General features: G+C 33.6%; 1 protein-coding gene across 1 annotated transcript in view; it reads left to right on the top strand.

Annotated features, from left to right (window-relative positions):
• Window positions 1-26,750, top strand: part of HFM1 (HFM1, ATP dependent DNA helicase homolog) — a 47,925-nt gene extending 21,175 nt beyond the window's left edge. Inside the window, exons 8-41 of the mRNA XM_026037892.1 lie at window positions 373-420; window positions 2,108-2,178; window positions 3,446-3,578; window positions 5,080-5,231; window positions 5,580-5,657; window positions 5,799-5,960; window positions 6,384-6,584; window positions 6,664-6,752; window positions 7,642-7,685; window positions 7,767-7,868; window positions 9,827-9,972; window positions 10,704-10,798; window positions 12,017-12,150; window positions 13,114-13,161; window positions 14,546-14,626; window positions 15,234-15,325; window positions 16,154-16,260; window positions 16,351-16,398; window positions 16,640-16,737; window positions 16,823-16,954; window positions 17,088-17,173; window positions 18,147-18,230; window positions 19,316-19,473; window positions 20,191-20,294; window positions 21,538-21,693; window positions 22,077-22,172; window positions 22,550-22,668; window positions 23,499-23,581; window positions 23,721-23,830; window positions 24,514-24,741; window positions 25,180-25,240; window positions 25,528-25,633; window positions 25,786-25,943; window positions 26,229-26,750. Of these exons, the coding sequence (XP_025893677.1) occupies window positions 373-420; window positions 2,108-2,178; window positions 3,446-3,578; window positions 5,080-5,231; window positions 5,580-5,657; window positions 5,799-5,960; window positions 6,384-6,584; window positions 6,664-6,752; window positions 7,642-7,685; window positions 7,767-7,868; window positions 9,827-9,972; window positions 10,704-10,798; window positions 12,017-12,150; window positions 13,114-13,161; window positions 14,546-14,626; window positions 15,234-15,325; window positions 16,154-16,260; window positions 16,351-16,398; window positions 16,640-16,737; window positions 16,823-16,954; window positions 17,088-17,173; window positions 18,147-18,230; window positions 19,316-19,473; window positions 20,191-20,294; window positions 21,538-21,693; window positions 22,077-22,172; window positions 22,550-22,668; window positions 23,499-23,581; window positions 23,721-23,830; window positions 24,514-24,741; window positions 25,180-25,240; window positions 25,528-25,633; window positions 25,786-25,943; window positions 26,229-26,295 (3,677 nt within the window). The 3' untranslated portion in view covers window positions 26,296-26,750. The remainder of the gene's footprint in view (window positions 1-372; window positions 421-2,107; window positions 2,179-3,445; window positions 3,579-5,079; window positions 5,232-5,579; window positions 5,658-5,798; window positions 5,961-6,383; window positions 6,585-6,663; window positions 6,753-7,641; window positions 7,686-7,766; window positions 7,869-9,826; window positions 9,973-10,703; window positions 10,799-12,016; window positions 12,151-13,113; window positions 13,162-14,545; window positions 14,627-15,233; window positions 15,326-16,153; window positions 16,261-16,350; window positions 16,399-16,639; window positions 16,738-16,822; window positions 16,955-17,087; window positions 17,174-18,146; window positions 18,231-19,315; window positions 19,474-20,190; window positions 20,295-21,537; window positions 21,694-22,076; window positions 22,173-22,549; window positions 22,669-23,498; window positions 23,582-23,720; window positions 23,831-24,513; window positions 24,742-25,179; window positions 25,241-25,527; window positions 25,634-25,785; window positions 25,944-26,228) is intronic.
• The last annotated feature ends 1,242 nt before the right edge of the window (window positions 26,751-27,992 follow it).

The following is a 27,992-nucleotide window of genomic DNA, read 5'->3' as shown; positions in this document are numbered from 1 at the left end:
AAATTGGATGTGTGGCTGACATTCAACTTTTTAGAACTAGGTTTTAGATAGGAAAAAACTGGGAAGTGGAAAAAGCAGTGAGAATTTAGTAGAAGTAATAAAGCACTTGTTTTAGAAATTATTTTTGTTTTTAATAGTATTTATATATACATTTTTCTAGATTTTAGGGCTTTGTTGCCCTATGGAGCGTGCCTGTTGTATCGGGACAAGTGCGGCAGAAATACAGATTACAAAAATAGCATTAAAACAAAATTGTAAGGCAAAGGGACCAGTCAATACACCTAAGAGCTGTCCTTCAGGGAGGAATAGTCACGCTGGAGGAAGGGGCTCACAGGAACTTCATGAAATTCAAAAGATTTTTTTTCTCTCTAGGAACTGCGGAAAGAAATTTGGAAATTTGGAGGGCTGTTACAGAAATCCGTATCCTTTTATTTGCTATATCTGATTTAATTATAGCCCATTTACAAAACTATCATTTAATATGGAGCTACAGGAGCTCATGCTTTTTTCGCTGTAATAGTTTTAATTTGTAATGTAATGCTGGGAAATGAATGATAAACAGGTGTTTACGCCTGGAGCCTCCAGAGCTAGAAAAATATTTTACCACCCAAATTAATAATTTTTAAATATAACATTGATTTTTTAGCTAACTTGATATCTGTTTTATTCCAAACTCTTCACACAGAGACATGAATACATATATCCCCATATACTTTATATGATGGCAAGATGAAATAGTTTTGTTAGGAAAACTGAATCTTATTTTTTGTCCCATATTCTGAAGGAAATGTCACATATGCTTGAAGATCGCAGTTATGTTTTAGTATTCCATATACAGAATATTTCTGTTCTTTAACTTACTGTAGGCAAATTTTACAATAGTTTTCCTTGTTCTTGTCCCTTCATTGAACCATAATGTGATTAGCCACCCAGCTGAATCTGCCAAACTTTTTTTTTGGTACATGCTCTTTTACCCTCATTAATACTTTGTTTCTAGTAACCTGTCAAGCAGTAGGATAAATGGCTATATTTAGGCAACTAAATTTATAAGAATAGGTGATCTGATTTCCAAAGCAAATAAACTCTTTTCTGATGTTGCCAATTGCATATACTCAGTATTCTGCACTTTGGAAAATAGATCATTTATTTAGAGATTATTTTTACAAACCTTTAATATTGCTTGTGCTCTTTGCTCATTTTTATGTTTTTATTTAGCTACTTTAGCTCCTTGTTTTATTCCTTTTCCTTTTTATTGACTCATTTCAAATGAACATAAAATCCATGTCAGGCCTCACAGTTCATCTTTTTTGTTACTGTTGCTGTCATGTCTGACCGTTTGTATCCCCAGCCTGATCAGATGGTTGTGATTAGTTGTTTGATTCCAATTAAAGTCCAGGCAAGGGTCAAGCTCACTTATTTGGATCCATAATGAAAAAATACTCCGTTCCTTCTGTTCATTTTCAGATAGGAATATTTTTGTTTGGAAAGCAACTGAAAGTATTTTTAAACCACTATTAGGATTAAAAGACTGTGCATGGACTTCCATAAACTCTTGACCTTCTCTCTGCCTCTCTTGACATACAATGAAATGTTAATTTATTTGTTTTATATTATGAATGTGGTGTGGCTGTGGAACACTTAGCTATGTTAAAAGTAGTGCTGTGCTTACTCTTATTAACTATTTTGCGATCTAGAAAAAATGTCTGTCTGTTACAGTTTCATATTCTGTGACCATATTCTGTTTCATTTAGTCTGTTACAAGAGGAGCCGCTCTCTGTGTCAGTTCTTGGTGTATTTTGAGATGTCTCTTAAGGCTTTTTGAGGTAGTGGGTTTTTTTTTTTTTGAATATGTCATGCCAAGATTTTAGACAACAATACTAAATCATTTAATAAGTTACTTTTTGTTAATTGTTCTGGTAGATTTGTATCAGTTAAATCACAGCATGTTTAAAACATGTAAAGATATAAATTATTTTTAAATTATAGAAAGTACATTCTTTGTAAAGTGAATAAATGTAATGAAAGTGAAAAATGTGCAATTTATAGTTTTAAAAGAGATTTTAGAATTTTTAGTAAGTTGTTTTCAGATCCTTAACATACTCTCAAGCGACCCAATTTAGAAGTATTTTTAAGGAGTTTCCCTATTTTAATTATGTGCAGTCTAAAGCACTGGATGATGTAAGTACAGACTCTTTGCTACATCTGCAAAGCAGCACTTTAGTATTCAGAGCTTAAAAGTCATTAGAAAGCTGCGATATTTCTCAGAATAGTTGTGCAAACGTGAAGGGTTGTGTTCATGGGGGAGAAGAGACCAGAGCAACTTTTTTAAAAAAAAAAAAAATTTTTGTCAATTATCACATAAATATATTTAAATGTTAATTATAAGCATACTTATACATACAGATTGGTAGTATTTTTTAATGATTTTCCTAGAGAGAACTTTTTTTAAAAAAGATGAAACCATCGTTTATGGAAAGATGGTTAATTTTGTATTTGAGGTACACATCTTGCTGCCAGCAAATAACCTTTGTTGATTGCTGCTGCTGTTAATAAATATTATCTGAACCTATTACCTATACCTGAACCTAAAAGAGTTGCAAGTATTCAGCTTGGTAATATTTCTATGATTGGTGCACAGTGATTAAGACATATGATTAATTTGGAAAAAAAAAAAACAGGAAATATTCTGTATTTGTACTTCATTGATTTGTGTGAGCATTAGAAAGCTGGAAGTGGTAGACTGTTAACAGTAAGTAACAGACTGTTAGTAGTAAGTAACAGACTGTTTTAGAGCATTAACTCTAGAAGAAAAAGAAACAAATATAAAAACAGGAAAAATCCATGGGGAGTTGGGAGGGAAGGAAGCAAGTGAAGGTGCACAGAGAGCAGGTTGCATGAATGGAGAACAGGCAAGTGCAGCTGAGGAGGGGCGAGCAGTGTAGGAGGAAGGGGAAAAGGAGTCACACAACAGACTTTAATAATTATTTGTCCAAAATGGACTTTCATGATTAGTTTAAAACTTAACCTTATGTTAATATCATCAGTGAATTTGGGATTTGGATGCAGATTTGATTACAGAAGGAAAACTCTTACTTTTCATTAGGCGCAAAACGATTATCTCAGATCTGAGCCTACATTTAGTTGTAGTTGGATGCTGTCAGTTATTCTGCATTAATGTAATCTAAGCCCTAAATACTGTAGATTTTACTTTTAATCTGAGGCTGCTAAGCAGTATGTCTTCATTTATTTCCGTCGTACATACAAACAATTTCTTTAGCAAGTGTGTAAAGTTTGTATCTAATACAATGTACTTTAGAAAACTACATCTGTCTGTGTAATAAGTATTTTCTTTCCATCTTTCTACCCCCTAGACAATTCTTTTGGAATATATGATTAGATATAATGGATAGATGCATTTTATTTACTACTCTTAATTCTTTCCTAGCTTCTTTATACAGATAGAAATTTTGTGATTTGTGCTCCGACTGGCTCTGGAAAAACTGTTATGTTTGAGCTAGCTATTACCAGATTACTAATGGAAACTCCAATGCCTTGGTTAAATATTAAAATTGTATACAGTGAGTATTATGCAGCTTTAAACATTTAGTGGCAACAGCAGAACATGTCATTCCAAGTGCTGAAATGTAGTGCTTTAATGATGTGAATTAGGTTGAGAAATAGAGGCTTCATTCTTAAACAACCCCTAAAAGAAACATCCTTTGTTTATTTTCATTACTATAGTAGCTATTATTAGTATTTAACAGCATTACATAATTGTAGTAGCTGCTCTTGCCTGTACAAATAGGGAATTCTTCTTATAAAGAGTGCTCGTCCTCTAAGAAGGCAAGATGAACACTATGGGGGCTGGGGGAGAGGGAAACAAAGGAAACTATCCCGTGTTCCCCGGGGCATATACTAGCATAAAGGCAGCAGAGCTGTGGTCTTCATGTTTGGTTATTGATCTCTAAAAAATAGGAATACTTGAAGATCATCACAGTTGTTACAATGCTTGTGGCCTTTCTGGAGAATTGAGTTTGTATCAAGCAAATGAGCTGAGATGGGTGGATTTGTACCTGTTTCCATTAGTAGCTACAGAGTGATACATTTGTTGGTCTTCTATTAATGGTTGATCCTTACACTTAAAAAGGTTTCAGCCTTATTTGTATTTTCCTTTGTTACAATGGCTCGACATTCTGATAATGATAGTTTTGATATGGGGACGTGTTGATTATGCAGCCGTTGGGACAGGATATTAATCAGGTTGTGTACTGCAGAACAGTGCTCACTACCTGGTTTGTCAGCAGGAGAGTCTATGTGAATTAGCTTAAAGTACTCGTGAGAATTAGAGTTGTTTTCTAGTAGCTTTAATATACACTAGGAATTTGGTGGAAGAGTTTTAGAGAATGAGTCTTGGTTTCTTGCATTCTGCCCTCATTGCTCACCAGAGAGGTGATTTTGACAATTTCACATTTTCTTCCTTATAGCTTAGCCAGTTTTCTGCACTTGTGTAGGTCACTGATAGGCTCACGAGGTTTTATGCTTCCTATTGAAGCAGAAACCAATTCTTCTAAGCCTTTTTGTCTTGGGACTCCCCTGTCAGCTGATGTCAGTAGATTCTCTAGTGATCTTTAACTAACCTAGAATGTAATCACTGCAAGACCAATTTTATTGTTATTTTCCGATCATAGATGAATCACTTCTTGCAGTTGAATCACTGTTCTTTAGAGATACCCATCTGGGTTAGACTTATATCTGCTGCTAATGTCAGTGCTTCTAGAGAGTTATTTCTGATTTCTAGAATCAGCCTATATCTGAAAATTACTGTGTACCCCTCAGGCAAAACACACAAAAAAGGAGGCAAGCTTATTTAAGATTTTAAGAGTTACTTCATGAACACCAGTGTCAGAACTGATGCTTGTAGTGGTAGCTTCTCTGTATGGCAGTGATTATATTTCACAGTGATTACTTCTAGAAAAATTATAGAAAATGTCTTCAAATATACACGTTTAGTATTTTTAGAAATTTAATTGAAGATTTGCGTTTCTTGCTATAACTCTTACAATGCTGTGTTATTTTTAGTGGCTCCAATAAAAGCTTTATGCAGTCAGCGTTTTGATGACTGGAAAGAAAAATTTGGACCTATAGGACTCAACTGCAAGGAACTGACAGGAGATACAGAGATGGATGATCTATTTGAAATACAGCACGCACACATTATTATAACTACACCTGTAGGTTTCAATCCCGGTTCTTAAAAAACAAGATTAAACAGACATAAGTAGACTAGAAATCGCATGCTACTGGAGCTGCCCCTTTTATGTAGTGATGAGTGAATTTCAGAGTAATTTTATGATCTTCATGTACAAACTCTTATGTGTACTCTTAATATAACCAACAACCGTCAATATAATCACATGCCAGATAAGTCATAAATGGCATTATATTGAATTCATTACATTGGATTTATTTAAAGAAGTTAGTCATGTGAAGGCATGTCTTTCTGTGCTCTGACTTTTGACATGTGTTGGTCTTCATAAAGACCAACTTTCTTTCTCCTTTGGTCTTTTTTTCCTCTGTAGGAGAAATGGGATAGCATGACTAGAAGATGGAGAGGCAACTCCATAGTCCAACTTGTACGCCTGTTCCTCATTGATGAGGTAAGAAAATCAGGGATTTTTATGGAATACTTTTTTCTTGAAGATTAAAAGAAACCTCTTAGTGCATAAGATTATATTTTTAACAAATACATAGATGATAACAAAAGAAATACTTTGCAAATATCTTAAAATTCTTAATAGGTACACATTATAAAGGATGAAAACCGTGGTGCAACATTGGAAGTTGTAGTCAGTCGGATGAAGACTGTTCAGTCTTCTCTTTTGCGTCTTTCAGACGATCATGACACTGTTTCTTCCTTGAGATTTGTAGCTGTTTCTGCAACAATTCCAAATGCTGAAGATGTAAGTTGAATTTGAACTGAATTTCAGTTATTATAATTATATTTTATAAGATGGACATGGAATTCTGAATTCAGATTAGTACTTAATAAAGTTATCATTTTGGAGCTGTCAGCTGTGTGACTGATATTAATATTACAAATGGCCTACAATCCTTTCGAGCTCTCAGCCAAGTATGAATGTGGTTCAGTAGGCCTCTCTGTGTGATTTCTGTCTCTAAGTATAAATCTCAGCAGATTGAGATTTCAGTCTGAGTTGGTCCTGTAGGAAAGTAGAACTTCACCTATGATTTTAATGATAAAATCAATGTCAAATACATTAGCAATTTGTGTGTGACAAAAAGTTAATTGTGTGAATACAGTTGGAGTGAAAGATGCTTAAAAGGAGAAATTCATCATTTAAATTCTGCTCTTTTTTTTTTCCAAGATCGCAGAATGGCTTTCAGATGGTAAGATGCCTGCTGTATGTCTAAAAATAGATGAAGATCATCGACCTGTGAAGCTGCGCAAAGTTGTTCTTGGTTTTCCATGCAGTGACAGTCAGACAGAATTCAAGTTTGACTTAACTCTCAACTACAAGATAGCTGGTGTTATACAGACATATGCTGAACAAAAACCATCACTCGTGGTACAGTTTTTTTAATCACAGTTAAAATGTTTTTTTCTTTAAAACAAAAAAAAAACAAAAGTTATTTTCTTATTTTTAGTTTTGTGCAACAAGAAAAGGAGTTCAACAGGCTGCTTCTGTTCTTGCAAAAGATGCTAAGTTTCTGCTGAGTATAGAGCAAAAACAAAGGTATTTTATATAAAAGTTGTTAATAAGTGTTACCTCTCCTACTAAGCCCACTAGTACAGTTTCTAGCAGAGGAGTGTCAGCAGCAAAATCATCATCACAACTGGCCTTCTTTATGGTTAATTGATACTCTTGGGGAATTTTATCTGTTTTATTTGTTATTTTCATGGTACCTTTCATAAAAATGAAATTGTTTTTAAAACCTTCTTCCTAAACAATAAAATTACTATTTTCCATTGACTTCACAAAACTGCCCTGCAAAGATTAAGCATGTGAATACTTCCATTAGATTTGGTCTTACTGGTGCACTGCTAGTGTAGCGCATGAAAAAACTTTTTAATGTCAGGTAGCTTTGTAAACACAGCTGTGTCTGTACTATCTACTTTCTATTTGGGCTTTGACCATATTTCCCTTTGCCTTATGCCAACAAAACATCTCCAGTGCTGTCCTAGTTCCCACTCGTTTTTTGGTTACTTTTGTCACATCTGATTGAGAGAGCAGGATTGTATTTGGATAGATGACTGGGCTGGAAAGGCTGCAACAGCTGCCTAAGAGAATCAGTTTGTTCTCTTTGGCAAGTTAGGATGGGAGGCAGTTGGAATTATTTGAGGACTGTATTTTAGAAGTGTTTTATGATGTCCTTTCGATATTCTAGGATGTAGTTATAAACTAAGTGCATATTTAATAGCACAAATGTGGTAGAACTGTATGGGAAAAATATATGTCAAGGAATGCTCCTTAGAATCTTTAGTGGGGTAATTGTGCATCTAGTTTCATGTGAAGCCTTATTTTTGCATTTTGGAAACATGTAAGCTCCTCTGCATTTTCTGCTTACATTAGTGAATCTGGGGATTTTAAAGACTTACTGTTGTTATTTCTTCATGTTGTATAGATTACAGAGATCTGCAAATTCATTGAAAGATGCCAAACTGAGAGGTAAGTATTGCCTACAGTTCTTCAGCTCTGTGAATGAATGTTTGAGTAAACTTGAAAAATAATGGATATAATTATTATCAGATCTTTTGATGTATGGTGTGGCTTATCATCATGCGGGAATGGAACTATCTGACAGAAAAATAATTGAAGGAACTTTTACTGTAGGAGATTTACCAGTACTCTGTAAGTATATTTACCTTTAAAAGTCAAAAGGCTGTTAATGTGGCTTGAGAAGATGGATGTTTGGATGTGATAATGTTTCTGATTCTATCCTTTACGATTAGCCTTTGGAATTACTTTGTGAAATCCAGAATGGTAAAGGTGTTTTTATGGTTCACGTGTGTTTTTATACTGTGAGACAGTATGTACCTGGTTACTAAGGTCCACTTTTTTTTCTTTTCAGGATAAATAGAGGTCACTGTCTTGTATGTTCTTGCAAGGTTGGTCGTGTTCATAACCCTTTAGTGCCACTGCATTGGAGTCTACTTTTCACAAGATGTTTTCCTTGCTTGTGTCCTTTGTGGTGTGGCTTCCTTGAAAGTAATCTGCAGGCAGGATTTCATTTTCAAGCTCCCATGCAAAGTGTTCAAACAGAGACTCCTAATCTGTTTCATCTATTCTTACCTGGAATGAGAAAGTCTGCTTGAGACACGGTGGGTTCATCTCATCCAGGCTTTCTCTTTTTCCTGTACAAGTTCAGACCCTTTGGAGAACTGCTTAGGTGTAGTTCATGTAGGGGATTGGAAGATTGCTGAATTTTTAATTCTGTACAATGATTATCCTAACTAGCTTTCAGTTTTTAAGGTAGATCCACTTGCTATGATCTTGGCATATCTTGCCAGAGTTTCATGGTGCCATTGGAAAATTGTCACCCTGGCCACTTATTGTACTTTCACTCCTTGGAGCTCTGGAATTAAGTGATTCTGCAGTTGCTCTCTGCAAAAAGATTTTGATAGCCTGTGCTAGAGCCGAACATAACGTGAATGCACATATGGACTACCACTAAAAGAATGCCAAGTTGTTGTCAGTACTCAAGTTGTTTAAGTGCTTCCTGTTAATGTTTCAGTCATCTGAAATACTAGAGTTATATTCCAGCAGCTAAGGGAAAAGTGAAAGGGCACTAAGCTGTGTATGAGCATGAAGGGGGTAGAGTCTGAACACAGCTTTTGCCAAAAAAAAAAAAAAAGAATTCTTCGGTCTTAAAAATAGCCTGTATAGACTGCAGTGTGAGTACATGCACGGACTGTGCATCTCCAAGATGCTATTGCACTGGTAAGTAACCTTTCCCAGCAACTTTTTATATGGTTGGGACATCTTGCTTTGATAAGTATTTGCAGTTTGCCCCATACCACAACAGGAAAAAGAGTAGTTCTCTTGAGATTGTATTGACTTACAGTGTTGAAGTTCTGACTTCAACTTGGTTGGATTCTTCTTTTCTAATGTACTTGTAACTGGTTCATTTCATTTTTTGTTTCAAGAAATGAGTTGGAATAAAGAAACAGTTTTATCAGTTCCCCTGTATATTTGCTTTCCATTTTCAGTACCTGGTACTCCTATGTTTAAAAATGTGAGAGAGAGTTTGCACGTGAACAAGTTGTGATGGTGTTTTCCTGTTGAGGGTGTCTCATTAAAGTATTATAGTACTAATGGTGCTGGTGTTGATTTGGTACTTGTATAAACAATGCTTGTAATTAATGACTTAGGAGGAAAAAAAAAAGTTAGATACAATCACTGCAAAGTAAGATAAGTCCATGGCTATATTCAGGTTTCTGGCCATGAAGATGTATGAATAAAGATGAATAAAAATGTATGAATAAATGTGGCATAAGGAAGATGAATTGGATTACCTGCAAAAATTAAGAAATGTTTAAAGATATCTACAATGTGTTTAATGTTCTTAAAGAATATACTATGAAGTAATTACCTAAAGTGTATACACTTTTAATCAGATACACTGAAATTAAGTAAATTCTATGTCTAATTCTCTGTAGTGAGAATTGCCCTTAATTCCAACTGATTTTATTGGAAAATAAGAGCTCTTAGTAATGAAAACTTATCACTTATTTGCTGTTATTTAAAAATGTTGATAATAGGAAGACATTTTAATTCATTTAAAATCGATATATTTTAATTTGATGTAGTTACTACGAGTACCTTAGCTATGGGAGTCAATCTGCCTGCACACCTGGTGGTAATAAAGTCCACCATGCACTACGCTGGAGGAATGTTTCAGGAGTATAGCGAGACGGATATTCTGCAGATGATTGGGAGAGCAGGGAGGCCTCAAGTAAGTTAATTCTCTCAGATCTATAGAATCATGACCAAGAAATAGCAATACCAACCACCATACTGCAGCATGTGTTTTTTACAATTTTGTTATTTACGGTTAAATTAGTATTGGGTAATACTGTGTTCAAGAAATAAACCTCTTTGCTTTTGCATTGTCATTCGAAAAGCACTGTGTTACCCTGCTGTGGGAAAAAAATAATCAAAGATGATATTTGAGCAGCTTAGGGAATGGAAATTGGAGAAAAAGTAGGAAGTGGTATGCAGATTATGAACTTCCACCACACAATTTATGGAATGTTGAATAAAATTGAGAGTGAGCAATGTGTTTTTGTTCTGATATCAAACAAGAAAACATCTAATTAAATTAGAAGCAGGGAGTTAAAAACCACTGCCTTTACAAGCTAAAAATCTTTTCACTTCCATGAGAGGTTATTTTCACTTTGAGAAATCAGGCTGAAGTCTAATATGGGGGACAGATTATGTTTGGTACCAAATGGGATTTAATTAAAGGATGAGGATTCAAACTAGTATGGAAACTCATACACTCCTAACTTTGCTAAATGATGTCCTTATTAGAGAATGTAATTGTGCAAGATTCTTTAAGTTGTTACTCAGATTCTTGAGTTTAGTTTAAACAGTAGCGTGAGGTAAGTTTAAACAGTTTCAGTCATTCCAAGCGTTGCCATGTTCAAGCGGAAGCTTCTTGCAGCTTTTTTTCTTTCTTTCCAGTTTGACACCACAGCCACAGCAGTTATCATGACACGGTTGAGTACAAGGGATAAGTATGTACAGATGCTAAGTGGTGCAGATATAATAGAGAGCAGGTAACTAAACAGTTTTTCTAAGTGCACTACATTGAAAGCAGTATTTCCTAATTTCCATACAGTGTAGTTTTGGGGCTATTTTGGTTTATTTTGGAGAAATTTTAAGAATCAGAACAACCAAGCTATTCAGAACTAACAGCTTCTGTTTTATCAAATCAGCAGCAAGTCAGAGACTATTAAATAAGAAAAGCAGAAAATTTACATATATATTTACATATGCACACATTTTCATATCTGTACATATTTACAGTAAGATGGAGTCACGGCAGTCTCCTTAAAACATTTTTAAAGACAGAATTTACTTGATACATGAAAAGGAACAAAAATAGGAACTAATTTATCTGTAGGACATGCATATGGCAGAAAGAGGAAAAGGCTGCTTGTAGCTGAAACTGTGCAATTTTCAATCTACTTTCCTATCCTTACTTTTCCATATAATATGCTTGGAGTAATAAACCTTTAAGATTTACATTAGCAGCTCCAGCGGTGAGAGAGAGGAGAGAGAATATATCTTAAAGGAAGCAAAATTTGGGAGCTGAGTGGGGAATTTGCCTGTTTAGTGGTGGAAAGTGGGGAGGGAAAAAAATATATGTGAGCAGTCATTGAAGATAAAATGAAAGAGATTAAAGGTACCATGTTAGTTATGTGTGGATGGAGCATTAGTATATGCTGGTAGACAACGGTACACTATCAGTCTTTACAGTGTTTTGAGAAATAAAGTTGGAATTTAGAGCATTCCCATCACACTGTATAGATATTAGAATTCAATAAAGAGGTGAGCTGCCTCATATCTGCCTCAGTTCATCGGAGATGAACTGAAGTTGGGAAAATACCGGGCTACAGGATTCTCTTAATGTAAAATGTTAAAGGAGTCAAATATATAGGAAAATAAAGATATTAAAGAATAAATCAGGCAATTTATCTCATGTACTCTGCTTATGGCTTATTTTTCATATATATTCAACACTATACTCTTAAGTGGTGAATGTACAAAGTTTTGTTTTCTAAATCATGAAACTGCACAGCTGAAAGAATAATGATCAATTGCTGTACATAAGTCATAAATCATATTTTGATTTTTGGATTATTATTTGATTATTTGAATATTCACTTTTTATTGATTCACTGATTAAGCTGTTGCTTTCCAAAATAGTTTTAGCACTTTTTCTATTACTAATTGATAAATGTACTTAAAGTTTGTTTGTTTTTTTTTGTTAGCTTGCACAGGCATCTTGTTGAGCATTTGAATGCAGAAATAGTGCTGCATACAATCACAGATGTCACTGTAGCTTTGGAATGGATACGATCAACATTTCTATACATTCGAGCTTTAAAAAATCCAACTCATTATGGTTTGTTGCTTTTGAATTGATCGAAAATATGACATGAGGCAGTAGTTGGCCATGTTAGATCCATTTTGTTCTTCTCTTCTAATAAAGGGGTGTTTCATGAGGTCTTGAAGGTAGTGTCTAATGTGACCTGCAACATTTTCAGGAAAAATAATTCCAGTTGCATTAACAAGTATTGAGTGTTTCAACATGATATAACATTTAAAATGTGCAGAAAGCATTTACAGCTTCATAATTACCCATTTCTTTCTATGTTAATACACTGTACCATGTATGGATACAGTGCCATGTCATTTCTAGCACTAAGTATATAATCTGCTGCTGAAAAAAGAACTTTTGTTTAATGCCATGTGTTTTTGCTGAACTAAAATAATAATCTTAACACTGGGGTCTTGAACTCACATCAGCATTTCAGGTCCTACCATTGATTATATCTTTATTGCTGGCCCCGTGCCTTGCACACAGCTGTGTAGTCATTACCAGCCCGATGGGGACTGTTTTTTTCAGAGTTTTATGCACAGGACAGGGACTGGGACAAACCACATCTAGGATTTGGAACAGGTTTTACTGTTTAGGAAGTCTCCAATATTCTAAAATAGAAAAAGAAACACATAACACTTTGCAACTTTCTTAATGTTTAACTTTGAAAATAATGCATATTTACCAAGAAGTCTTTTTGCCAACATTTCCACAATTCGTGGGACTGATATGTTATATAGGGGAGAACCTGTAGCTTTTATCTTTGCACATTTGTTGTAATAAACACTGTGTGCTTATGTATTTGTGCTGTGTAAGGCTCTGCATTCGTTCGCAGAATACTGAATATTTACAAATATTTCACATGTGGTTATCTGTCTGGCTCCTAAGATTAGTAAATAAGTTTTAATAGATCATGGTGTTGAGGATTAAGTATGTAACTGTATTACATTTAAAAAAAAAAAAAAAAAACCTTGTCTCTTCTTGAAGGTTTTTCATCTGGATTGGATAAAACTGGAATTGAAGCAAAATTACAAGGTCAGTGACTTCGGAGCCTATTTGGTAAATCACATTTGCTTTCACTAATTTCTGTGTGCATGCTTTCAAAAAGCCCTGTTTCAGAAGTGGTCATTTCTCTCACATAAGTTTAACCTTAAAAAAATGATGGGAAACCTAAATAATTTTAGCTTATTCCGAAGCAGTACAAAATTGCGTGATTATAGTGTTTTGGACAACAATAATAACTATCAGATGTAGATAGAGAACACACAGTTTTTAAGTGATCAGTACTTTGATCCATCACTCACAAACGTGTAGGTAATATGAAAAAGGACTCTTAGAGAAGTCCAGGGTGTGGATGGTCTTGTTCAGTGATGGATTCAGTGACGTGAAGAATTTGAACGGCTCTTAAATTTCTTCTAGATAAGTCACTGCACCGATGTATGTATGGTTGATAGGAGAATTCCACTTTCTTGGGGCATGCATATATATATATATATATAAATATGTATTTAAAAAGTCAGGAAAGTTAGTTCACATGGTTTTTTTTTGTTTTGTTTTTTTTCCCTTTTTTCTCATATCTCTCATATCTCCTTTCAATTAGGACGTTTCTGTTTTTGGAAGGTAGGTTGAAAGGAATGGAAGGAGTTAAAGCATGTTCTGACCTAAATAAGATTGTATGAGATAAGGCGTGGAAAGTTTCACTTCCAAATGCTTTTAGATACCCCGAAGTGCTCCAATTTTATAAGCAACCTCATTTTGAAGCTCCTACAGAAACTTAGGCTCGTTTCCCCAGCACACGATATATTTTGTAGTAATATATATATATTTTATAAAAGTAATATATTTACTTTTGTAGTAAAATATAGTGTTTGTTACACTTTTTGACATTGCACTTGTGATGGGAATGATTTCTGGTTGCTATGGGAACTATCCCTTTGAGTGCTTTGGCAACTTGGGTTTAAATTCTCAACATTGTATTAATGTCGCTTTTGCCTTTTAATTTCTTTGGTTTGGAAAAGATAAAAACAAACAAAACACTTTGATCATCTTTATGCAGATAAGCAACACCAAGAGCTAAAGAGGTTTACTGAAATAAACACAAATGCAGTTGCTACAGTATGAAAATACCCAATGAAGAATTCACAGATACCTGGATAGATACATGGATTCATGGATATTTGAAATTTCAGCTATTTAAATGTTTAGACCTTACTAGAAGATTTTGTATACATACTGTGAATTCTCAGAATTTAAGTTGGCAGCCTATGTTGCTTGCATATAGTTTCTCTTACTTTGTAATACTTGTATTCTATGACCTTTATTTGAGTTCAGTAGAATTGCTCTGTGTTCATTGCAGCTAGATGATGTTGTATCTGAGTTGCATGTACTAAAAATAAGTTTTTCTCTTAATTGTGGACAGAATTATGTTTGAAGAACTTAAACGATTTATCATCTTTTGACTTGATCAGGATGGATAAAGCAAATAATTTCACACCAACAGGTAACTTTTTTAAAATAATTTTCAGAAGTCACGTTGAGATAGAAGGGAACTGCAAAGCCCATAGTTCTTGTGATCCACTAATGATAATACACAGATATAGGAGAGGGCATAATCTGAACAATAGTATGCCTAGAATATTATGGTAAAGTTAATTTAACAAATCATGGAAGTGTTATTCCCTTAACCTTGATCATTGTTTAGATCTTTCTGATGTTGCTGGAAATTTAGTTGCAAATTGGGAGAAAAGTATAGAACGTTATCACACACTAATAGAATTATAACAGAGCGAAGGAGAGGTTTTGTCAATAGCAGAGCTTCTCTATAGTCTGCTGCTGGAAGTGGTGGCTTCTCAGCAGCCACAGTTCACAGTGTGATATATTAGTGTGAATTCATCTTTATTGGAGAAAACTGTAACTGGCACATACTTCTTTCTGCCACTTTATGATGGGGTCAGTGATGTCTGTCAGACAGCTGGGGGCAATAATGTCTTGAGTCAATGGTGTTAAATCTTGCAGAGCTCTGTAATGAGAAAAATAAATCACTTTTTGGACTTAAAACATACACTGAATAAATATTTAGCTCTTTTTAATTTATTCCTCTTTTACAGAGACTGGAAGATTAATGGCATGGTATTACATTGCATTTGATACAGTGAAACAGTTTTTCACAATTAAAGGAACAGAGACCTTAAATGAACTGGTAACTGAACTTTTTAAAGAGAATTTATGTGTATCTGATTTTAAACAGAATCAAAGATAAAAGTTCAGAAGATTTTATTTCTTTTAAAGAGTTCAGGTTTTGTTTGTATGAAGTGCAAGACCTATGTGATATACCTAAATGAATTTTACATGCAGCATTTTTGAGGCTTTGTACTCAGCTTTTGAGTTCCATCTTTTTGCTGTAACCATCCTTGCTTATGGAGATAAAATTCTGATATTCTATTGTGTTATTAAATCAGTTTTATTGTAAAAAAAAAAAAAAAAAGATGCCTGAGAAGTAGATGTTGTTTTTGAATGAATGTGATTTTTTTAAGTCATTTTTTTCTGTTCATTATATCACAGGTTACTTATGTAACTATATTGTCACAAGAGGTATTTGGGTTTCCAGGAAACACTATGAAAGAATAATTGGCTATGAGCAAATGGAATGCCTTTTCTCATATTGTTCTGTCTTCATTGCTAAAGAATGGTAAAAGCCAAGTGAAATATATAGCAAACAACAAAAACGGTTAGCAAAAAAGTGTTAGCAGTGCAGGTGCTTTGGCGTAAGTTCAAATAGGGTAATGATTTAACAGTTCCATGGAAAATCTTTGCTTTGACCTCTATAGGAAGATGAAGAAAGTTGGTCAGTATTAAGGAGGACTAGATTGACCATCTTTTCATGATTAAAGAATTGAAACAACAATTTTTTCTGACAACATGTTTAATAAGTTGGATAATAAGGTGAAAGAAATGATAAGTTGGAAGAAATAGTGGAATAAATGACAGAGAATAATAAATTAAGAAAAAAAAAGTTATGTTGTTATAGGTTACAATGATCTCCAGCTGCACAGAATTTCTAGATGTCAAGTTACGAACAAATGAAAAGAAAATATTGAACTCTCTGAATAAAGATAAGAACAAGATAACTATCAGGTATAAAAGTTAAATACATTGAAAAAAGAGGTTATATTTTTAACAGTAATTGAAGTGAGTGGCTGAGAATATGTATGTTTTCTTGCATAGGTTTCCAATGGAAGGGAAGATAAAAACAAGAGAAATGAAAGTAAACTGGTAAATACTATATTGTATGCATGAATTTTAACAAAAAGTAACTATTTTGTGGATGTTGTAATCCCTGCTAAAATTTCTGTGTCATTGTAGAGTGGATCAGATCTTACCCTTTCATTGTTTTTATTCTGAACATTGTTTTCTCAGAAATTTCTATGAAGTTGTATATGTCACATATGAAGTTATAAGCAATATGTAAGCAGCATACTGCTTACATATCAAACAATAAATCCTTATTTTCCAGTCTCATTCAGGCTCAACTGGGATGCATTCCTATTCAAGACTTTACTTTGACACAAGATACTGGCAAAATATTTAGAAGTGGCATAAGAGTTACTAGATGTATGGTAAAACTTAATCTTTTTTTTTTTTTGTACATTTAATAACAAATTACACTTGATTAATACAGTCTACCTTATTTTTACAGGGTTAGCTGATTTTCTGGCTTCACGTAAAAATAACTTTTCTGCATTATTAAACTCTCTCATTTTAGCCAAGTGTTTCAGATGCAAACTTTGGGAAAATTCACTGCATGTGTCTAAACAGTTGGAAAAAATTGGTAGGTACCAAAACCAGTCAGAAGTTCTAAAGGTGCAATTTGAAACAGGATCAAAACTCATATTTATTGCAATTTTAAATTTTAAATTTTACAATTTTAAATTTTAATTTTACAATTTTAAAATTTTCAACAGGTGTATCACTGTCAAATGCTATGGTAAATGCTGGGCTGACCTCGTTTAAAAAAATAGAAGACATAAATGCAAGAGAGCTGGAATTGGTAATTTGTTGTTTTGCAGGGGGAAAAAAAGCAAAATATTGAGTAATACTTTTATTAGTAAATGCAGTATGATCATATATATATTATATAACTGCAAACAAGTGCAGTGTTTTAAGCAATTTATTCATTTTTACTACTAAATATACAGCATGTAATTTTTTTATTCAAAATCTGCAGGTTGTTTTGCCTAAGCAAGTTATATATGCTCAGGTAACTCACCTTATTCTGGAAAGCAGTTACTTAAACATGTAGAATTTCATCATAAATATGTTTTGAACCAAAATATGATAAACACTTCCCTTTTGGGAGTTTAAGGAAAAGCGTTAAAGGGAATGTATATTTACAGTTTCTGTGGATGTTCATGAGTAGGAAAATTGTTAATTTTCATTATTGTTAGTTTTAGTTAAAAGCAATAGATGAAAGTTCTGAATCATCTATGAAACAGTCCTTATTTTATGGAATGTAGATATTTTCCTCTGGGTGGTAAAATGGAATTTAGTTGTCCTGCTGCACAGCTTTTTTGGCGCTTGTTTTCTGAGGAAAATTTTACTGGTGTTCCAGAAGATACTGTGGACTTCTAAGTGAAGTGGATTTACTGATATTTTTCTGTTTTACCTTTTTGATTTGTTTTAATTTCTCCTTTCTGCCCCCTTTTGTGGTTTTGTGTTAATTTTTTTTCTATTACATCTTGGGCAATGTACAGGATTCATCTCACTTATAACCTAGGTAGTTCTTCAAGCTTGTGGGTTAGCTACTCTTACCTGAACAGAAAAGTTAGCAGGAAGAAAAGAAGTATTGGAATTAGCTTGATTTGGTACTCAGTTTCTATTTTGGACATTGCTGGTGGCAGAAAACAATCATAAGGGCTTTTGCAGTTTGTGTGTTACTGGTGACTTTGGTTTCTTGGATTCATGTGTCTGTTGGTGTCTCTGTTATCAGTTTAATGCATCAGAAATGAAACTAAATTTTGCAGATTCTAAACAGACATCCTCCTTTTGGAAACCAGATAAAAGAGTCTGTGTTGCATCTTCCAAAATATGAACTTGACATTGAACAGGTAAATACTTCTATGTTTATGTTTTTATTCTGATGACATTTAAGTACTATTAAATGAAAGGGCAAATACTGCTTTTTAAGAAACCTAGAGCCTTCACTGACAGAAGACAGGTAATGTCATGACTGTCTTTCACCTTAGCACATATAATGAAATTCTTGGATGTCAAATGAGAGCTTTGAAATAGTCCTTCCCTAGAAGTACATCAGATTTCTTTGTTGTTGTTGTTTGTTCCTTAATCTAGATAGTATTTTTTATTAAAGAATGTTTCATATATGAATTTGAGAGTTCTCTTATGTCTTAAAACAAACAAACAAAAACGCTCTAGAGCCAGGAAAGCATCAGGGTAAACCTACTAAATTAACTGTTGCTTGTTTTTTATGTCACATTTAGGAATATATAGAAACAGTAGATAATTATATTAAACTAGCTGGCAGCATTTCAACGGAAAAATGTAATTCAGTGCTCCAACCACATGTGTAATTACGTGCTGTGGGGTTCCAATATGGGCTCTGTCTTTGATAAAAATCATACAGATGCTATGCCTCAGCTTTCTGAAATATCAAATTTGAAAAATAACCTTCAAGTCTTTCACAAAGTTGGTGCAAAATAAAGACATCTCTAAAGTTACTTAAAAAGAAAAAAACTTTAAAAATATTAGATGTATGAAATACTTTTATAATGTAATATTTTTAGACAAGAGTCCTATGTCATTTGATGTAGTATCAGATGAGTGACTCTACAGTTATTCTCAGAAGAAAGATTTAATAATCATAAAATTTTCATAAAGAAATGTTGAAATGGCAGAAATGTGCTATTTATACTCAAAAATAGCCTATTGTCTTTTTTTCCCATTTATTCTTGCATTGAACGGAGGATTTTTTTTCAGACTTGCTGTTAGACCATGTTTTATTCTCAAAACTTTAATATGTCAGCTATGCTCAGTATCTGGCATTATATTATTATATAAAAAAACTAATAAAAATGACACCACAAATTGAGAAAACTGAGCTTTTGTGCTTCTATTAACAGTTAAAAATGTTTGAAAGGGCATATGTACTACTTAGCAGTTACCTCTTTTTTTCTAGCTTGCAAAATACAGTGATACATTGGCTGAAATCTTAGTAACCATCAAACTAACGAACTTTGAACAGCTACAAACGAAGAGAACTGCACCAGACTTTCACTATGTAACATTGGTCATAGGAGATGCTGACAATCAAGTCATTTTTAAGCAGAAGATTATGTATGTATGATTTTTTTCTTCTCACATCTTTTAAGCTGTTGTTGTTTTAATCCTTTCTGTGTTTTGCACCTTCTGCAATATTTTCTATTGATTCCCAAGTGGTACAAAATTATTCAGTATCCCGTAACACTTTCTAGTCATTCTGTTGTCATAGAAAGTAATTGACAAGATTCATCATAAAAGTAAAAAACAAAACTCTGGTCTGCTTGTCTGTACAGTGAATATGTGTAAATATATACTCAACTCTGATGCTAAATCTTAATGCAGTTTACAAGTACATGCAAAAAAAAGTAAAAATCTATTAAAATGATACATTTACATTCTGAGATTGCTACTTATACTTATTAGCTGGATTTATTTAATCGTATCGTATTGTTGAGACTTTTAAAGTCAGATATGGAGTTAAATTAAAGATGGATAACCTATGCTTGGAGCAAATGGGAAAAGGGGTGGTGATGTTGGAAGAATCCCTTCACCTGAGCATTGGCTGATTCTAGTGCTTTTGGCAGAACTGAAACTGCACTTGCAGGGTCCTGGCTCTCTTATGGTCACAGGTCATGTTTTATTACAAGGTTATTCTTAGTCCACTTGCCAAGCAAAATCCAAGAACCAAAGCTCAGTTAAGGTGCTCTCACTACTTTTACACCGCTGGTCCCATATTAAACAATCTTGTTGTTCATTGACCTTGTGTAATAGAAGTTTACTGATATGTTACAGGGATTCTGTATTGCTGAAAACTGGAAATTGGACTAAGAAAATTGAAGTGAAAAGAGCTGTTAGATCGGAGGACTTCAGTATAAACTTAGTTAGTTCTGATTATGGTATGTAATTGATACATTTAGAAACAACTCCATAAGGATTTCCAAAAAAAATATTCAAATGTTCTATCAAGGCAAAAATATGAAAAACTGATCAGTAAACACGAATTCTCTTCATTGCTTTTATTGTACTGAATATTGACTGATTCTAAATAGAAATCTGAGCAGCACATTAATATATTAGGAAACCTCAAGCTTTGTGTCTTTGCTTGTGTGGACTTAGTCCCCTCCATGGCAGTTACTCTCGAACTGAAGCTACCACAGCAGCTGAGAGATGGTGATGACTTCGGAACACAGTCATGCAATATAACTAGAAAATGGACTGACTGTATTAAATTGTCATCGTACCCTACCTGTAGAGAGAATTGCTGTGTGCTAGATTAAATCGAGTACATAAATCGTAAGAATATTACAGTAATTAGGCCTAGGAGAAATAGGTGGTATTTCAGTTGAACTTTTGACTCGGGGAAAAAAGGAGTGTTTTCTTCTAATGCGGAAAAAAGTGTTTGCTTTCTCTACTACTTAACTATCTACAGGGTCTCCTGAGTCCAGAAAAACTCAATAGTAACTGTTAATTTCTCTCAAATTGTGCCATTTATAACCTAACAGGACTTTTTAGCCTCTGTTTGGTTTTAAGTTTGCTTCTGATTCACATGTAAGGGAAATGCTTTCATTTTTTAAAAGCATGTCTGCTTTTTCAAGCCATGTTACTTGCCTAATATAGTGTTTCTAATATAAATCTTAGTTTAATTATCTAATACTAGAAACATCAGCATTCAACTTCAAAAGTGCTATCAACATCTTTGATTTATTCCTTTAAAAATAGGTTAAAATAGGATAAAACGGGTTATAGTACAATTTTACAGTGAAAACTAGATCAGCAATTCAAAGCCAGAGACTTTTGTTTTAAAACAATACAGAAAAAAAATAAAGGGGCTTCTGTAAACTATGTAATTAACTAAATTACTCACGTAGAAACCATAGCTTTAATTTATGAAACTCTGAGTTTTTTAATCTTAGTTGTAAAGAACTCATTTGTACAATAGCTTGCCTTTAATGGTGCATTAAATAAATATATATAAAAATTATTTTAACTTATAATTTTATATTAAACACACTTAAAGTGTGTGTGTGTGTGTGTATATATATGAATATATATAGTTTCTTAAGCACATTACAAAAGTGAATGTAATACGTAGTTTGGAAACATTTCGTAGTCATTTAATATTTCTGACTTTTTTAAAAGTTGGCCTTGATATACAGCAAGCATTTACAGCATTTTACTTGGGACCAAAAACCCTGGGAAGTAAAATTATTATAAATCAAAAATTGAAAGATGATTCTTCGCTTGATACGTGTCATGGCTCACCACAAAGGCTGCCATCAGCAAAAATGAATACAGGTAAACGATAAGATGACAAAATTGAGCTAGTACTGAAATAAAAAAGATGAATTTTTCTTTCAGTGGAGAGCTAGGTCTTTATTTCTACTGTTTCTTGAGTACAAAAACATTATGTTGATGCTTCAGCTGGGCAAGTAGTACAGTGCACTTTGAAGGTAAGAGAAAAATGTATGTGGTATCTCATAGTACTTCAGTTTGGTTTTGCTGGGAATGACATTGGTTTTGGGTAAGATTGGCTAATTTCTTGCAAATTATATTGGAACACTGTTGAAGGGAATAAGCTTTGCCATGCAGGATATTTTAGCCTTTCTTTTACTGCATGAAGTACTTCCAGCAATAAATATTAATTTTAAAATGAGTATTTCTTCATTATGTTCATCTAGGAGACAAATCTAAACAGGAGAATACGTGCAGGAAATATGGGAACAGAGAATGCAACCATCATTGTAAAAATAAAGATGTGTGTGGACATGACTGCTGTGAGTTTCATTGAACCTATTATTCCTGTCACTTTCTGACAAATGTAATTCAGAATAGTTCATAGATACCAATGCCTGCACTAACAAGCAAGCCAAGTCAAGCTTAAGTTGTTGCTATGATGCAGTCATAAATGTAATAATAAAACATTTTAGTACACTTTCATAAGGACTACAGTGATTAATAATATTTTTCAAAACACTTAGCTTATAAGAGCATTGTCAAGCTTGTCACGTTTTTGTGGAAGCATGAGTGCATTAAATATTCAGCTTTCAGTAAAACGTACTAAGTTTAGTGACAAAGTTTCTAGTGTTTAGAAAAGAGTTAGGATTTGTCCCTCCTAAAATAGTCTGAAGGTCTTTTTAATTCTTTTATTCAGGTAAAACTGGAGTGTCTCCAAAGTTGGAAATGAAGAGGGATTCAAAGTTTTCTTTGTACCTGGCTGACTTAAGGAGCAGGGACTCGGTTTCATCTGTACTCCCAGTAAAACGATTAAAGGTTCATTTGAATAGTCAACCATTGAATTGCTTTATCTGAAACTTTTATGTATTTGTATACACTTACTGCTGGAAAGCATTTCATAACTAAAATTATAAAGTATAAACATGCAAATATGCCCCTTCTGTGAGGAATGTGAACAGCTAAGAAGCACAGAAGTAACTACAGGCCTGATGATTTGTGAAAGGTTCAGCTGCTAGTTGAAATGCTTGCTGCTTCCTGTCATATGCTTCTTTGCAAGTACCCGGTGTTTTGATTTCATGGTGTTTGATCAGTTGTGGTGGGTGAGCTGCAGAGGCATAGCTGGAAGGTACCATACTGCAACCTCCTTTTGGCAAAACATGATCTGAAATGGAAACAAATTGTGGTATCTGTGAGAATAATGTTACCGAGAGAACTTTCTACATTGATACTGAGATCTGCTCGTTTATGGAAAAAAGTAACTCTTCTACTTTTTAAGCTGAAAGTTTTCAAAGCGGTGTCATGTTAAACTAGTCTTTTCTGCAGCAAGAGTGGTATTTTAAATTTTGGAGTGTTTCACTTTCTCAGGATTTGTTTTTTTGCAGGGGAGAATGATGTAGCTGTAGCTAATAGAGAAAGAACAAATTTAGTGATAACCAGTCTGACCATGCCAGGGTATTTGGATAATTCTAAGCTTGTAATTTAAGCCTTTTATCCACTTAAGTAACTACACAGCAGAAAGAGTTAACATATGATCTTTAAAAATATGCTACTTTAATATGCAAAGTTAATGATGTTTCAGATCATTCAAAAAAAACCCACCACTTTTCAATGTGTATGTCTTGTCACTTACAATATGCCTTCTTTAGATGCAGATGCTAAATCAGTCCCAGAATGTGGACCTCTCTCAATTTGTTTTTACACGCAAATCTTCAATGCCAGCATTGCCAAGGTACTATAATTTTTTTAAAAGAAAGTCTTATTTTAGACAGTGTGCTAAGTTTAAACAATTAAAACTTTATTCTGAATCAAATTAGTTTCTGTTGTGACTTTAACTGTTTTACTAATAATATTTTGGGTTTTTTTTGAAGATCTGACAATAAATCATCATCTTCGTGGCCTTCAGTAGATCAAGAAGATAACATTAATGTGGTAGGAAGGTCTCCAAAACCACTGCAGTCCTGGAATTATGGAAACAATAGTAAGTTATTGCTATTGAAATTTAGTTTTCACTGTTTGGAATTCCATGTTCTTCATAAACTGACACTTGCTGAAATCACTGTAATAGCCACTATAACATTACAGAGCACCAAACATTCAAGAAAATGACAGTGCCCATCTAACAAAAAAGGGGGGGCGGAGGGGTTTAGTAACCTAAACCTGTTGTTTATTTTAAAGTGGTATATGTAATAATAATCAGATGAAAGGATCATAGTCAGATGAAAGGAAAGAGTACGGGAGGAAACAGGAAAATTGTCTTTGCACCAGAGGAGGAAAAAGAAAAGAATTTCTGAACATTATCACTTTTTAATTAGGAATTTTAACAATAACATTTGAATATATGTTTGTCCTGGCTAGTTCTTAGCCATTGGATAGTGTGAGGAGAACAATGAATTAAGAACAATTTGAAAAACACTATGAAGAGTAGAAATGACTGAATTATACCATTAAGCACAGAATCAAACTGGTTCTGACAAAACAGAGGAAGGAAATTGCAGTGATGGAAGGCTTGTTTACTAGGCTCTACAATGGAGATAACCATTTTCTTAAAATAATGCTGAGTAACGAGTGTAAACATCGTGATCATTTTAATATCTTGAACAAGTGGTCTTAAAAATAGAGTGCAGTTTTTTGCTTTACTTGTGCATCGCAAATGTGTTGCAGGTTTGACTTCGAAGAGTTTCGTGTCTGAGAGTCATAAAAGCCAAGAGACAATGACATCAAAAAACAACCTTAAAGAATCTTTAATGCATAACTCGACTGATGCTGATAAAAGCAAGTCTTGGTTTTCGGAGACTTTGAATATTAACTTTGAATTGGAGAATGATGTTTGGGATGATTTTGATGATGAAAAATTAGTACTTGCTAGCAACATTTCCAGTAGAGATTTAGGTAAGATTATTTTGACATAACAATTTTTCCTACTTAAAATTTTTTTCCAATCTCTTTTCCACAGCATTTGTTGTTGTATATGTTCATTAGGATTATCTAAATATCTTTGGTTAATTGACTTGACCATTGGATGTATTATTGTACTTTGAACCTTACCTATAAGGAGATAAATTAATATAAAATAGAGAATTGAGAAAGGCATATTTCAGTTTTTTACAGATGACCTGTGACTGCCTAATTTACATGACTACTTATCTCTGTATGAAAAATTGTCCAAAATCCACAGAAGAAATATTTAAAGTGTAAAGATATTTGAATAAAACTTATTATTATTTATGGAATTACATAAAATACAAGAATGGTTGTCTGCTTTGTGCTTGAATTTTTGAAATTTTTATTCTTATATGGTACATGGAACTGTTCACCTTGAAATTACAGATGAATGTGAACCACTTTGCCAGTACACAAGAAGCAGAGTCACAACTGACATTTCAAAAGAGTAAGAATTATATGGAATATATCATGATTTCATTCAGTTAAAGAGAAATATCTATAGTTGATATATATGCTAATGATATTTGTTTAAGGATATATCTCTTCCAGAGAAACTGGAATTTAACCAGTAAAAGTGAGTGAAATTTCAACTTTAAAAAATGTGAATTGCTAAATGATTTGGAATGAACTTTTAGTTAGTGTGGATGGATGTAAATTGAGAATGTTGAACTGAAAACAAAACACTATGCACTTCTGTAAAAATACTTATATTATTCTGCTTGATATTTTCAGTTCTTGCACATTACAAGATGAGACCAATTCCCAGAATTCAGTTGTTTCTGTGTTTAATGGCCCTTCAAAAGGGAAATTGTCCATACAGAGTGGAAATATAAATATGGTGAGTAAAGGCTATCTATAACAGTTTTTCATATAATAAAATTAGAGAATTTTATTTCATATTTATCATGTTTGCATAATATAACAATTTGGTGGTTTCTTTTTGCAGTTAGTTCTTTTAACTATACACGCTTTGTTACATTTACATTGCAGTTCAGTTTTCAAGAAAAACAGTATTCGAATCCTTCACAAGAGTTCAAAAACGTAGAGTGTGCTTTGAGCGCAGAAATCATCTCAGACTCTTCTAAATTCACTAAGAAAGGGGATTTTTTTATTTGCACCAGAGAACCAGAAAAAGAAATGGATTCCAGGTAATACGAAGTAATTTGTGTGTTTTAATGTTACCTCAGTGTTCAGATGCTTAGTTCTTTGTATAACTCTGGTATTTAGGTGAGGCACTTACTTATAGCTTATAGCAGATTCATTTTGAAGGAATTAATTCTCACTGTAATAGTAGCAATTAATTTTTCTTAAGAAGGAAAAGACTTAAAATTATTTTGCTTGTGTTGACATCTGTTGTTGGTACTTTATGCAATATTTCTGATTCCTTAGGACTTGTTGTACAATATATTTTTTATTTGCTTAATTTTCATTAGATATCATCCTGATGATGAAACCAATGATGTCAAGCCCTTTCTTGGAATATTTGATGACATTTTCTGATACACGAAATATATTGTAAGTGCTGGAGAAAAAATATATAGTCATTTTTCCAGAGCAAAACATTCAAATGCCATTAAGAGAAGTTGTTTTCTGTTGTAGGACTATTATTAAGGGGTAGTTTGCTGCACAGAGTAGATATTATAAAAATGAATGTCTCATGAGGTTTTAATTATATGATCTTAGTTTGAAAAGTATTTAAATCTTTACCTTTTTGGGGATAATTTTCAGCGAAAAATATTGAAATGTGTAAATAAAGGAGCGTAGTTCTGAAAGAGAAAATAAGCTGTTTCTAACATGCCCCAGCTTATTCTGGAACGAATGAAATGCTGTCCTCACAAACGTCTTCATCTTCTAGTTTATCTATGTCAATTCTTCTAATGCTAGGTTTTTCATAATCCTGATTTTATCTAAAATAATTATATTTACAAGTAAATGGAATAGTAAGTTATCCTAGGCTGTATTTCTTTTTATTAAAAACTTTTTAATAAAAAAGTATAACTGCCTTCATGTATTTTTTCCAGACTGTAAGCAAATCAGTTATAAATTAGTTATAAACAATATTTTGTAGTTACATTTAGCTGACACTTGAGGTCATAAAATGGACATTTATACATTCCAGTATAGATTGAGGCCTGCCTTTGGACGGGCTCATTTACTGGCTCCCAGCAGCAATTCTGATACTCAGTTCCTCTCATGCTTTGAAAAAGAGGCTTTCAGTAATGGGGGCTACTGCTTTTTTTAGAGTTGACTCTGTCATTATTGATTTCATTTTTGCAAATATCCTTTCTGATAAATCAGAAGAGAGCAAAGTTATCATCTTGTGTCCTTCCAAATAAAAACAGCGCAAATATAAGTGGTGCTGGAGATGACCAGACCGGGGGAGATAACCTCCTAAATAGCTTCAGGAGTCAACTTTGGTGTCCATTTTTTCCCATCAAGGAAATCTGTTTTGCATTAAAGAATTGTTTAATAGTATTGTCTATAATAAAAGAAAAATGTGTCCTTTTGTCCAAAAAAAACCTGTCAAATACAAAATATTCCTTTCCAGTATGTTATCAGATCTGTGAATTTGCCAATGATGAGCCACATAGTTGATGAAGATGTATCTTAGTCTCAGCCACACTAGCCAAGTTCCCTAATTCCAGCAATGCATTACCTTTCAGGGAAAATGGCTCCTACTCACTCCTAGACAGGGTTTATCCCTATGCAGGGTACCAATAATAAAATTTTGTGTTTGTCTTGCTGCGAGTCAAAGGGAATAATGCCTGGAAACTTCTGTTCTCTGTGAAAACCACCTATAGGAAAGCTCTGTCCAAATGGTGTACTGCTTGCAGGTCTCATCAGTGTCTCTGGACTTCAAGAGAAGGAGGGGTAAGGGTGTCGTGGCCTGCTCTCTTCCGAGCATTTCTGGTCCTGGTTTATGTGCATATGTGAAAACCAAATTTTGAAAGACATAATCATCTCCAGGCACAGATATGACTCTAATTCCAGCCTTGGATGGACTCAACTGAAAATCCCTCTCAATATTCATCCACTGGTTTGGTGTCCACCTGCTAGTAATTTTTTTTGGACAAAAAGTTACCAAGGAAAGATTCAACTGCCTAGATATAGATGTCCTTTTAGATGCCTTGTAGAATCTTTCCTCATTTCCATCTGCCCTCCCAGAAGACCACAGGTCTGTCTCTCCACAAGGAGCT

This window comes from Nothoprocta perdicaria, unplaced genomic scaffold (assembly GCF_003342845.1).
Source record: "Nothoprocta perdicaria isolate Ctin4 unplaced genomic scaffold, notPer1 scaffold_20, whole genome shotgun sequence".
Classification (NCBI taxonomy): domain Eukaryota; kingdom Metazoa; phylum Chordata; class Aves; order Tinamiformes; family Tinamidae; genus Nothoprocta; species Nothoprocta perdicaria.
Note: the sequence above shows the minus strand (reverse complement) of the source record. Positions and strands in the feature narration are given on the sequence as shown.